Source organism: Papilio polytes, unplaced genomic scaffold (genome assembly GCF_000836215.1).
Source record: "Papilio polytes unplaced genomic scaffold, Ppol_1.0 DF824024.1, whole genome shotgun sequence".
NCBI lineage: Eukaryota > Metazoa > Arthropoda > Insecta > Lepidoptera > Papilionidae > Papilio > Papilio polytes.
Genome location: NW_013525180.1, coordinates 2,226,262 through 2,239,416, shown reverse-complemented (window position 1 = coordinate 2,239,416; position 13,155 = coordinate 2,226,262). Strand labels below are relative to the sequence as shown.

Below are 13,155 nucleotides of genomic sequence, written 5' to 3'. Positions count from 1 at the left end.
TTCATTTACAAACGCGAGTTCTAAAAGTCGAATAGGAAATCCAACTTTGCGTTTATGCTAATTTTCGATTCGAGAACGAAAAATAACCGACATTCTAAAGGCAGACAGACAATTACTATATTTTTATCATTGCATTAAATATTTAATAACGGTATTACTATTGACCGAGTATCGACAATCTCTCTACTATTCACTTACGTTTCTGTTACATGTTGCTCTCTTTTCTCAGTCTATCTCTCTCTCTCTCTCGCACACACTTGTTTGCATCCTCGTTCGTAGGAATCATGATTTCTAATATTTCTTCTGTTATTGTCATCTTTCGTTTTATGTTTTCCTCTGATCTTTGAAGGCTAAAATTGTGCTTCGGATACCCTTGCAAAGGTATTTGATCTGGATTTCCCTGTATTTTCTACATTACGAGGATTTGAAAACCCTTACGTTATATTGTCATCATGAAGGGTTGTAGTCCCCAGGGATAGGGGAGGTGGCGAATGCAATCACGCGCCTCATTGCAACAACAACAATGAAATCGCTTGACTTGGTAATGACGCGACTGTTGTTCTGCGAGGGGTTGATAAGAATGGGACCAGATTTGACTTTGATTTGTCGTGTTAGCGCGCACACCTTTAACTAAATTATCGCACAAATGTGCGATTCACCACCCATTCAACAGTTTAGTTGCACAACTAATAATAATAATAATAATAAAGTCATTTAATCCATTCAGAAGGCAAACATCATACACTTAATTACACAGTTGACAAAAATAATGACGGAAGAAACGAAAGTTTTACAAACAACAACAAAATATATACAAATACACAATAATAAGCATCAATCAAAAAAATCATAACCTTTAATAATCGAGTAGTGTTCCTAACCGTAACCGTGTTGCGATAGTTTAGTCAAATGTGTGCGCGCGCTCTCACTCGTATTACATTGTAATTATAGGTATTGAGCCCGTTTATTTGAAGTCTGTTTCGAAATCCTCCTTCACCCTCAAATCGATTCTTGTCATAGCGTTAGAGACGACTTTAAAGGTCGTTTCAAAAATCTTCCAATTTGTTGAATGTTTGTATTGAAAGCTTAGCTTTCATGCAATTATATTTAAAGTTATTATATATACTAGCTGTTCCCGTGCGACTTCATCCGCATGAAATTATGAAAATTTTAGTTTACTGTTTACATTTGTCAAATTATCAATTGCAAATGTCAAAATGATATGACATGATGACAAAGTTGCTTCCTTGATGTTGGCAGCAACTTATGGTCTCTTTCCCACATTAGGGTTTTCGGCCAAAATTTTTACCCCCTAAGTTTAATGGCGTGAAAATATATAGACTAAAGCGTGAGGTAAGTGTAGGGATTTTTATTAAATAAAGAATTATTGAAAAATATGCTGTAATTGCTGACATCTTAGGCAACAATGAAATTGGACATAAGAAGACATTATTATAATCTTAATACTATTTTCGTTGATTTAGGTACGATTTTCTAGTTGATTTCTTTTAGCATACAAATTGTGAAAAACCAACCAATAACTATCGAATTGCTATGAGTTAATAGTGTTTATTATTGCTTGTATATTAGCTTTTGAAAGAATAAGGTAATTTGACTATTTGTTTAAGAGTTCTTTTTTTTTACGTTTTAATAAGTTTAAATATCTAGTAAGCGATTAAGCTGGGTCTTAACTATTAACATATAAACGTGTTTACGTGTCGTTATTACGAGATAAACTTTGTAACGAGTTTCAAATGGTGGAGTTTAAATAGGAACCGTTGAATTTCCGTGCGGCGGCGTGTTGTGAGTTTGATCGCGACAGGGTAATGCAAAACTTGGGTAAGATAACTTAAACAACCTTATCTAAAGGAATTAGAAATCTAAGAAGCATATGCGCACTTTTAGACTAAACCAATCTCTGGTCTAAATATCGTTTAGATACATTTAACACTTCTAGAATAATCTTTAATCTATACTTTTACTATCATACTTCATACTAATATTAAAAATGCGAAAATTTAGATGGATGGATGGATGTTAGAGTTTGTAGCCTAAACGGCTGAACTGATTTCGATGAAATTTAGTACAGAGGATAGTCTGTAAGAACGCGTAGGCTACTCACTTTTGTTTTTTTTTTTTTAATTCCACGCGGACGAAGTCACGGGCGAAATCTAGTAATATTATGTAGAGGTCAACATCACCAGCTCACTATCCGTCCCCACCGAGGGGCCCGGAGCCTACTCTAAGTTAGGGTGACTAGGCCATAGTCAAACCACGCTGGCCCACTGCTGGTTGGTTGACTTCACACATATCTTTGAATTTCTTCGCTGATATGTGCAGGTTGCATCACGATGTTTTCCTTCACCGTAAGAACGTCGGGTAAATTATGTACATATGAAAATTCGAAAAATCGAAAATCACATTGGTACATGGCGGGCAACTATGTAGAGGTAAGATTTGTATTTATGTATGTACTAAAATAACTCAAAAAATACTGGTTCTATTACCAAAATTCTTTCACCATAAAGCTACGTAACGTAATCAGGAACGTAGTGTATATTTTTTATTGTTTTTTAATATCACACAGGCGAAGTCGCGAACAACAGCTAGTAAGCAATAAGAATATATTAAACAATTTTTTAGTCGTAACTGTTAAAATAACATTCTTTATAAATTACTCGCAGAAAGTTCTGACGTCACATTTTCGCTTCGCACAAGTTCAAACGTCGAAGTTCAAACACAAAATGCGAAGTTTGCTGGAAACTTCTCCAACTGATGTCTTGCAAATTAGGTACCGCAATAATCTACATATAAAGTTTGCGAGATGTGTTTGTTGAGCGTTCTTAAGTAATTGACAACGCGAACGTTGAATTTTCTTCGTGCTCTAGTTACAAAAGTAAAGTTACATTAAAAGATTTTTGCTAATGTTGTTAAAAATGCGTTTCATCCATCCATAAAGGATTTTTATTTTTGAAAAAAAAAAAATATATTATCACATAACTTCACAATGGTTCAATGAATCAGAATGGAATTTGGAATAGGATAGATGACAGCTTGGAATACCGAGTACACATGACTAAGTACTCGCTGTAAGTATTATAGTTTAAACCAAATGTCAAACAAAAAGATTATGTTTTTTGATTTTTGTATTTATTGAAATAACTCAAAAACTACTGGACCGATTTCAAAAATTCTTGCACCATTAAAAAGCTATGTTATCACTGAGTAACATAGACTATATTTTTACTATTTTTTTTTAATTTCACACTGGCGAAGTCGCGAGAAACAACTAGTTGGAGATATAACCATATTTTTATTTTTGTTTTCAGAACCTCGTCTATAAATCTTATATCGTTGTATATTTTGAGCTATAAATCTTCGAGATGTCGAACAGTAACAATACTTGCAGTACTAAAGACAGTCTTAAAGAAGACTAATGATACTTGGAAGTTTATTTCCAAACGCTCGCTGGAGCTGAAGTAAAAAATTAACACTGACATTTCCCGGTAAATGTTTTTTAATAACGTTGCAAAACTAGCAATGGGATTTTGAAAGCGTATTTTTTAATATTAGTACATTTTTAATATTTCCTTTAACGATTCCAACTAAGCTCTAGGTTTGTGCTAGGATATGGTTCACAACAGTCGAATGTCGGGATTCAAACACTCGACCTCAAGATCGGTAGTCCCTACCCCAAACCATTAGGCTATTGGCGCTTTCAATTTCAGATTGATTTGATTCTTTGTCGCTTATAAACAACGAAGTATTAATTACATTGAAGAAAAACATTAAACCATGAAATGTATGCTTCTGGGTCAAAAATTAAATGTTTTCGTGTAATAAAAATGTATTACACAGTTTTTTAAGCAAAATCAATCATAATAAACACATAAGTAATCGTACTTACTGAACAGAGAACATCCCTTCCCTTCTAATGAATAAAAACAACATTTAAAACTGGTTTAAACTGGTTTTAGATTGTTTCTAGAATACTACAAAACCGGAACAAGCTAACATTTTACAAATAACAAAATTAGCTTTCACAATTTCAATTGTAATCATTGGATAAGGAATAGAAAATAGACAAGAATCGCTATTAAATGAACAACAATACAATAGAGTACAAAGGTAAAGCCAACATAAAGACAGAATTGAAAGATGTCTTGTTCCGATATCACAATAAACTGCAAAGAGATTAAAAATTTCATTCTACGGATTTATCTGGAGCGTATTTGTTTGACGTTTTTTTTTAATGCTACATGACATGAAATTATTTCAATTTTCTTAATAAACGATTAAACTATTTAAGAATTCATGCCTTTGATTACAAATAATATACTATTTTAATTTATTTCTTAACAACAATCTAATGTCAATTGTTTCTTAAATGACTATTCATCCTTGGTTTTAGCCCAACTTTGGTAAATTTTTAAAATTTCTTGAATTTAACACACTAAAAATGAACGAAGCTAACAAAATTTAGCAATGTTTCTCGAAACAATGGTAAACGAAGAATTTCAGGTGTACAGGATTTTTATGATTCACCTTTTTCCACAGATAAAGGGAACAAAAGGCGAAGTCTCGGCGCGGATTCAGTAAACATGAATGGTGCAGAAGTGATAAAGTCCAAAAATCCTTTTGTGATGCCATTTAACTTACGTGCCTGTTAATTCTGACTTCTTCCGTGGATTAAATAATGAAAATAGCGCATGATAAATAAGTACTCACATTTACACTGTTTTGCTATAAGAGCCAATAACACGGGCGCTTTTATTACGCGCGTTAAAAAAGGACTAATGTACGAGTATTTCCATGTGTCTGTACACAACAGCGCTTGTAAGCTCGACTTATTTATTGCGCAGTGTTGGATTTCGATCTCAAGGCAAAACAAACAATGTGGTTATAAAATGTTCATTTGAGCTAGTGCGTTAAAAACACGCTAACGCCGAATACGTTAAAAAAGCGCTCATAGGTCGAGAGAAAATGTAAAACATTTTGATGTCTATCAAAATAAATTTAATTTTATTTCGTATCCTAGGGGTGAAAAAGAAGTCTTAATCTTGTCTATTCAATTCAAAAACTGCTACTACTAAGTGCTTAACAATTTTCCTTCGATTTTATGTCTTTCGTACGTCACCCCCGTTTCATATGCTACCGAGGTTAGGCTTGTTCAGAATGTGTCTAATCCAGGCACATCTGTTGGAAATATCAAAGATGAGTACCAATTATACAACGTCACAAGTATAACTTAACTCCCTCGTGTACACGTCAGAGATATTGTTCCCTCTAATTCGCTAGACATCAACTGTCAAAGTTTCCCGCGCACCCGACGTTCGGTACATTCAGATTTCGATGTTCAAACACCCCAGTGGCAAAGTTTTCTCGTAAGATATTTATAAGTAGATTTATGAACATGTTCATTGACTTTTGACAGTTCGTGTTAAGTAAAAAGACCATTAGGTTTCAAGAGAATGGTTGGTGGATTACGAGTAGACTTTCGGCCTATTAGCGTACGGTCTTGTATCGACGACTCTTTCATTATTTGAGAAACAAACTGCGATAGCAATAGCACCAATGCATCAATGAAAACTCACGTTATGTATAATACTAATCTTGCAACAGCTGTTACACGTTTAATAGTACCTTCTACAATACATTTCTAGACCCTTTTTAATTTCGTCCAGAGTTAAAAAATGCAAATCCCTCCACTTGCCCCCTCAAGATAACCAGATGACTGTGCAATTACTAACATCTATTCCAAGTTACAACCGAGGGGCTAAAGTGTATGATAAACAGCATCATAAATCATTTCAACGTTTAAAGAAACCACTCGTAGCGGTGGTGGAATGTTTAGGGTACTCCAGGAATCGTATGTGCAAGGCACAGATTATAATGGTGATTTTTTTCAACCATAACGCGGACAAGCATCTTTCTGCGTCAACCGGATAAAACAGTAGGTAAAAGGTCGTTACAAAATTTGCTACGTAGAGTATTTGTGTAAATTTCCAAGCAGGAAAAGTAGGCTGTATTGTTAGAGGGAGCAGACAAAAGGTGCCTTTACTTTTATTGCAACGCATAAATATAAAGAGGAAATTTTGAAGATAAGACACGAAAGTGAGAAAAAAATTCTAAAAGTTTTTTCTTCGTTGTTTTTGAACAATGTTTTATTTTAAACCAAGTTCATAGTAATACATTCGTAGGCCATTGTTTGCATAGCTTCCATTACTCTCTAATAGATGGCGATACGAAGCTATATTTAACATCGCGGTTTTAAAAACTAAACATGCTAGCTTGGCTTCATCAACTGCAACAGGTATTGTTTGGCATTCGATGGTTCTTTTATTCTGTTATTCTGTTTTCGTTGGTCCAATCTAGTTAATTACTTTGTTATAAAAGAATGATGTATTTACCAATTAAAAAAATAGTTGAATAAATTGGCGATTGAAATTTAACAATGATTTTTGAACCTAGTCAAACTAGTTCAGTTCAAAAGGAAGCTAGGCGTAAGAATCAGTCTCCAACATTGACTATTTATGGAAATCTCTCTGAATACATTCTGATAGTTTCGACAAACACGAAGAGAAAACTTGAGCAAGCGCTTTGGAAAGGTATGACTTATGAATGGAGGCCGCCTGGGAAATAAAACTGCGACGCCTCTTGTTTGAGTTGCGACCCTTATCTAAGGAAATGTAATGTACGATTACTGCAAGACGTAAATTGTTAGGAAAGGTGATTATAGTATCAAATACCGTATATTCAGAAGTATAATAAAAGCATTCCATTCATTTATCTCAACTTAAAAAGAAAATAAAACATGTGCTTACAGCCTATTATGTTTGTCTAACTTGCGGTCGTCTACTGAAAGGTCAATTAAATTTGCAACAGCTTCTTAAATTATAAGAACAAACTAAAACTTTACATTAAAAGTAGGTACAAATAAAATTTGTCAATCTTAAAAACTATTCATACTTTTTTGCCTTAAATTAAAGCATTTTTAAGTCTACTTCAACTAGATTCTTTAAATTAACGAACAATTTCTTAAGTATAATTAAAATACTTTATAAATTAACAGTAGAAAAATATTCAGAAAAGAAAACCAAGTTAAATTTCCAGTCCTGTGCACCGCTACGTCAAACGTGAACAGCAGGCATTTCACATTTTATAAGTTAAAGCGAACCTTGCCTAGCTTTAATGAGAAGAGGGTTAAAGGGTATTTTTTCACTTTGCCGTACTCGACGCTTTTACGGTAACACTGCACGGAGTTAACACACCACTCGACTTCTTAAGGAGTTATTTAGTCGGAGAAAAGTTGAAGGTAGCACGTTACTGTAACTTTGACATACGCATATCGATCCAGACTACTTTTAACTCGTGTAATAGTTAATGGAAGGATTTTTTAAATAATAATAGACCTTTAATCCCATTATTAATACAGAAGCATGTGGTAAATTTCAAAGTAAAGACCTGGGTAACCATAGTCCTATCTAAGACGCCGTAGAAATTGGAATTACAAAGAATCACAAGGTTCTTAACTCGCTTGAGATGGTAAGAAGGGATAGTCTTCCCGATTTTCTGTCAGCCCCACTGTTTGAATCTTGCTATTATTTATGGCGCTAAATTAGACGCCCTTTGTCGACCACAAAGAAGGAAGGGTTAAAGATAAAAGGGACAAGTGTTAAAAATAAATTAAACTGCGGCAAAGACACTCCAGTATTTTTAAATCCGCTTACGTTTTGGTGATTTTTTCTTTGAAAAAATATGTGAATTTTTGTGATGCTTCAAAGGAGTATTGATTTTACGTTCCCCTTCTATAATAAAGAACTGTGTTTGACACATCTGTTTGAAGAACTCCCTCGCCCTATTTTTGAATCGCAATTTATGGTTTTGATTTCACTGTTATCCACAACGCAAGGGAAAATTTGCATGTTTGAAAAAAATCTACCGAAATTTAAAACAATAATCATTATCTTCTATTTTTAATCGCGTAATTTAACTATTCAACTAGTGTTACAGACTTCTTACTTTCATTGTCGTTCTGCATTTTCACTTCCCTTGCTTATTTTTATGTTCCTCTTTAACTTGCTTGTTTTCGTTTCCAATCTTCGCTTTCTTATCTTCAGTTTTGCTGTCATTTTTATTAATTTTCTGGTTACCTTTATTCTCAATTTTCAATTGTTTATCTTCATTTTCATTTGTCACAATTTTATTTTCGCCTTTCTTAATTTCAACTTTCTTAGGCGGTTCTGGATTCCAATAATACTTTTCATAAATTTTATCCCAGAACTTGTATTCTTCTTGAAACAAATTTCTCTTCATAGTTAATACCTTGTCAATTTGCAAGTAGATCGCCTTTTGATTATTAAAGGGTCGCCATTTGAAATTGATAAGACTGGTCTCATAGGCAGTTGGATCTCTGCAAATTAAAAGTAAACATGTTAAAAAAAGTGTAATTTGTTAGAGTATAGGCTTCATATGTAATCAAGAGAGATGTAAATAAAAGACAATACATACCCATATTTAACGAAATCTGTCCACATCAAAGTCATCCGGTCTCTTGTATCTAGATCTTTATAAGTGTTCGACCACGCGAAGAAATCAAGTAAATAAGCTGTTTGATCTCGGTGACTGGCTCCATGTATCCGATCCATGTAATTATGTTTAATATTCATATTACCAACGTATGTGAACTCATACAAATACGTAGGCTTCTTAGATGTTCCTGCATGATGTTTAGCTGACTTCATAATCCAATATTTAAACATAGAATCAGAGAAATAATCAACGTAACTCTGTATGTTCTCCAAATTTACTTCTTCGCCTTTAAAATAGCGTTGCTTTATCTCTTTTGCAACTTCTTCCTTTGTTTTTTCATCAGGAAACTTTAGATCGACCGGTAAAAATTCAGAGAAATTCTCTGTCATCGGTGTACGCCATTTACCGAATTGTATCAACCTACTTATACCTTCCATGTTAGCAAAACCAGTTAGAACTGGTAGTTTCTGGTTTTCTCCTTTCTTTAATATATCCGTCGGTGATTCGGTTAAAAATGGTTCGATCCCTTCGTGAACATTTTCTATACAAGGAGCAAATCCAAAAGTACTATTAGGTAAGAAAAAGTTTAAACTCTTTGATACTAATACTTCAGGGGTTGCGTTTAAATAGAACTCTGTCAAATCATCTAATTCCCCTGTACCATTATACCCCATGGATATTGCGATATTCGTCGCAGTACTGATCGGATCTCTGTTTATAGTGAAAGGAGATAATACTGATCCACTTTCTAAAATAAGCTTGTCTATTAATCCTTCAGTAGATTTAGTAAACGTAAGTAATTCTGCCATAGAAGCCCCAACACTGAATCCTGCGAGAGTAACTTTTGTAGGATCACCGCCGAATTTAATTACGTTTTTATTTATCCATTTTAATGCTGCTACTTGGTCTTTCAATCCAGCATTACCGGGTATTATTTCATTACCAAGACACGCGAAACCTAATGCCCCTAACCTATAGTTGAAACTAATAACTATAATATCATGTCTGGCTAAATATTGAAATTTAGCCATATTCCCATTGCCTCCTGAAAACGCTCCACTATGAATATATACCATTACTGGTACTAAATTTTCTTCTGAAGCTAATTTAGGTACTAGAAGATTAATCACAAGACAATCTTCATCTCCTGATAAAAGACTTTCTTCATCATCTTCTCCGGTATAATAAGTTTGATAACAAACGGTGTTTCTTACTTTCGCATCGAAAACTCCCTGCCATGTCTTTACCGGCAACGGACCCTGAAAGACACAAATAATTTGAATTTAATATACTCTTTTTTATAAAAAGAGGGCAAATGAGCGGCCGGAACATGTCTATCAGAATTAAATCTAAACTGTAGTCCAAGTGATTTTTTAAATATTTTCTTAGCGACAATAGATTAAAAAGGATTAACCAAGTTGATAATTAACAGATAACATTTAAATTCTTTCCTAATATTAGGGAGTTTTTCAATGATTAAAGAAACATTACTTAGGCATGAAAAACGTCTCCCAAAAACAAATTATTAGACAACTTCTATCAACAGAATGTCTTTAAAATTATTTAGAACGCTCCAAATTATTGTTAACAAAACTAGGTACAGTTAGCTTCATAGATAGGTATGCATTAACAAAGCTACAATGCATTAAATACTTGTCGACAAATAAGTTGACACTAATTTCTAAAACTTAAAGCCTACATACATGTTTCCAAAGTTTTGTGAATGTATACTCGTACATATTTGTGCAGCTAACTGTACTGACTACTATTTCATTAATAATTAGGGCTGTCACTTCAATGCATTATTAACAAACTTACCTTATATTTGTCTCGTCCTGTAGGCGCAGTGGCATAAGGTACACCAAAGAACTCATAATAATCACCATCCCAAAACTTCTCACCCCTAACAAACCCCTGTTCTAATTCAACAGTTCTAAAATCACCCTCAGCATACACTAAACCAAAAAACAAAATCCCTATCCACCACATATCCGAACCATACAGTAAGAAATCTTTGTTAATTGTATTTGATAATTCTAGTAAAATTTTACGATAAATCATAGATATCTTATCTTGTTGACATAATTTTTGTGATTGAATTCCATATTTTTTATACCACGTCAGTTAAATGGTATCAACTTTCGACTGACGTGTAAACAGCGTGCGCACACCTTAAACTAAACTATCGCACAGTTTAGTCTCGCTTTGATTCCTATGAGCTTATATGGTGCGCACACTACTCGATTTTTAGTTGTGCGACTAAACTGTTGAATTAGCAGCGAAACAATCGACAATCGCATAACTGTTGTTCAATTGTTTAGACAAAGATGTACTCTAAACATTCCGGAGGAGTAATCTAAACTAAAACGTTAACTAACGTTTTTTTAACGCGCGTTAAAAAAACGTTTGAATTATTGTATAAATATACTAATGTTGTGAAAAGGAAAACTTTGTAATGTAATGTATAGACTCTAAAACTACTGGGCCGATTTAAAAAAAAAGTCACCGTTAGAAATGTAATTTATCTGTAACATAGGCTATATTTTTTCATTTCTTTAATATTATTTTTAAATTTCACGCGGATGGATTCGTGGAAAAAAGCTATTTTGTTTTTATAAAATGACATCAAAAAATAGCAATAAATTATGGTGTCTACGGGTATTGTAAAATTTCGTAAAATAATTCACAAAATAAGTCGTTTGAATCTCCTGTGAAATATCACAGGGATATAAATATCAGGTTCGTTTTCGCTTCGTTAAATAATTAAAAAATATCTACGGCTGTTTTGTCGAAATTTATTCGAGACGTTTCTAATTCGTTGGAACTGTAATTTCCCGGAGGATATCTCGATTTAAGTCATGAAAATTTAGCGATTTTATAAAATTGTAATTAATACCCGAATTGCTTAAATCGCAACATTTTTTTAGACTTAAATTATCCTCGGTAAAAAAAAATCAATTCAAAATCCAACTTAAAATTACTAAAGAGAAATGAAAAATATTCTTTATTGTGATTATGACTTTGAAATATTTCGTCATTAAAGTATTAAAATATACTAAAAGAGATAGCAAAACGCTTCAGTACATTGTCTTGCACCACTCTTATTCTCTGCATTATCCTCTAATATAATTCTCAGAGGTCGTGAGTTATGTGTTAATGTGTTCCAGTAATGGTTCTACTTGAGATTACAATTAGTCTGTTCTTATGATATTAAGCTTTGGTTTCTTACAATACCAGTGTAGAGTAACTTACCGTGGATTTTCACTGCCGACGGAAGATTATTATTAATTTTTGCTTGCATATTTCAACGCTGAGAACTTACGTCAATAACAAAATATTTTGTTTAATTTCTTCTAAAGCGTATGTAACGCATTATAATTGTATCAAAATATATTTTTTTTATAGTTTACGCACACATTTTTGGGTATAATTTTTCTTTCTTCTAAGTTCCTAAATCGAAGAACGCTGTTAAACAGTCTTAACTTTTTTAAAATGGTCACAGGTAAAGAGAATTTTTAATATCCGATTGTCAGCTGTTCTGGTTCTTCTTTCAAATGTAAGTCCAGACCAGAAAACATAGGCATTTGTTTTACCAGCAATAAAAATTGCATTTGCGAAAATTGATGTCAACACAGTGAAATTTAAATCTTTCACAGCGCACTCGACGTCAAAGACAATTTGCTCTTTCATAGATTTCCAGTAACGTGCTATTTTTCTTACTTGTTCATGGATTTCGAAAGAATCTTCATGGTGGAATAAGCTACTGGTGAACATATGACGTTTGTGCACGACAAAGACAAACGAGAAAACGGATTACAAAAGCTTTATGTTCAAACAGTTTTAATAATTAATATTTTTCTGAAAGGGTAACATTGCAGGTTAAAGAAATCTTTTATGTTTGCGTATTCAAATTTAAAACACATAATGTTACCTATTACGAGTAAAGACATGTATACGAAGTTTTAATTAAGATCAATAATAGACGTGAGATATTATTCTCTGTGAATGTAATACCTTCAACAAACGTTATTTAGCTTGAAACAAAAAAGCAACGCCTGGAAAATACGAATAGCAAAGAGTCTTAAAAGCGAGGTTGCTCTTAACATTCATTGAAAGTCTACGTGCAGGTGTGAGATGTAAAAACACAAATAAGATGCTTCTTTTATTTCCCCGCAGACTCGAGTTTGTCTGAGACATGCTGCGGCATTTGTCCGGGTTTTCTCCAAGTGTTAATACACAACCGTTTCTTTTGTAAGTAAATATCGATTTGAGAAAAGTATTGTAAAATACCCAATAACATAAATCATGTATATATATTTCCTTAAATTAATGATCTTTTAATGCGTATTATGTTATTGATAATGACTTTTAAGAAATAACTCATAAAAATATATGATTTATTAACATTAAGATAAATGTAAGCTATTGAAGTTAAAAGCTACATTTAAAACCTAACCGAAACGTAGTATTTAAGGGTTTAATTAAAATAAAACAATTATATTGTATTAAAACGTAACCGATATATGTATGTTTATTTTTACAAAGTACAGTCGATTTAAATTAATCACAAAATATAGATTTTAATTCACTTTATAATAGGGTTTTCCATGAAATTGGAAAATA

General features: G+C 33.0%; 1 protein-coding gene across 1 annotated transcript; it reads right to left on the bottom strand.

Annotated features, from left to right (window-relative positions):
- Positions 1-7,701: 7,701 nt before the first annotated feature.
- LOC106100905 (esterase E4-like) lies at positions 7,702-10,580 on the bottom strand. Its single transcript, XM_013279970.1, has 3 exons — positions 10,351-10,580; positions 8,512-9,791; positions 7,702-8,413 (listed from the first exon to the last, which is right to left on the bottom strand). The coding sequence occupies exons 1-3, from the start codon at positions 10,519-10,521 to the stop codon at positions 8,044-8,046; spliced, it is 1,821 nt and encodes a 606-aa protein (XP_013135424.1). The 5' UTR covers positions 10,522-10,580; the 3' UTR covers positions 7,702-8,043.
- Positions 10,581-13,155: the final 2,575 nt, after the last annotated feature.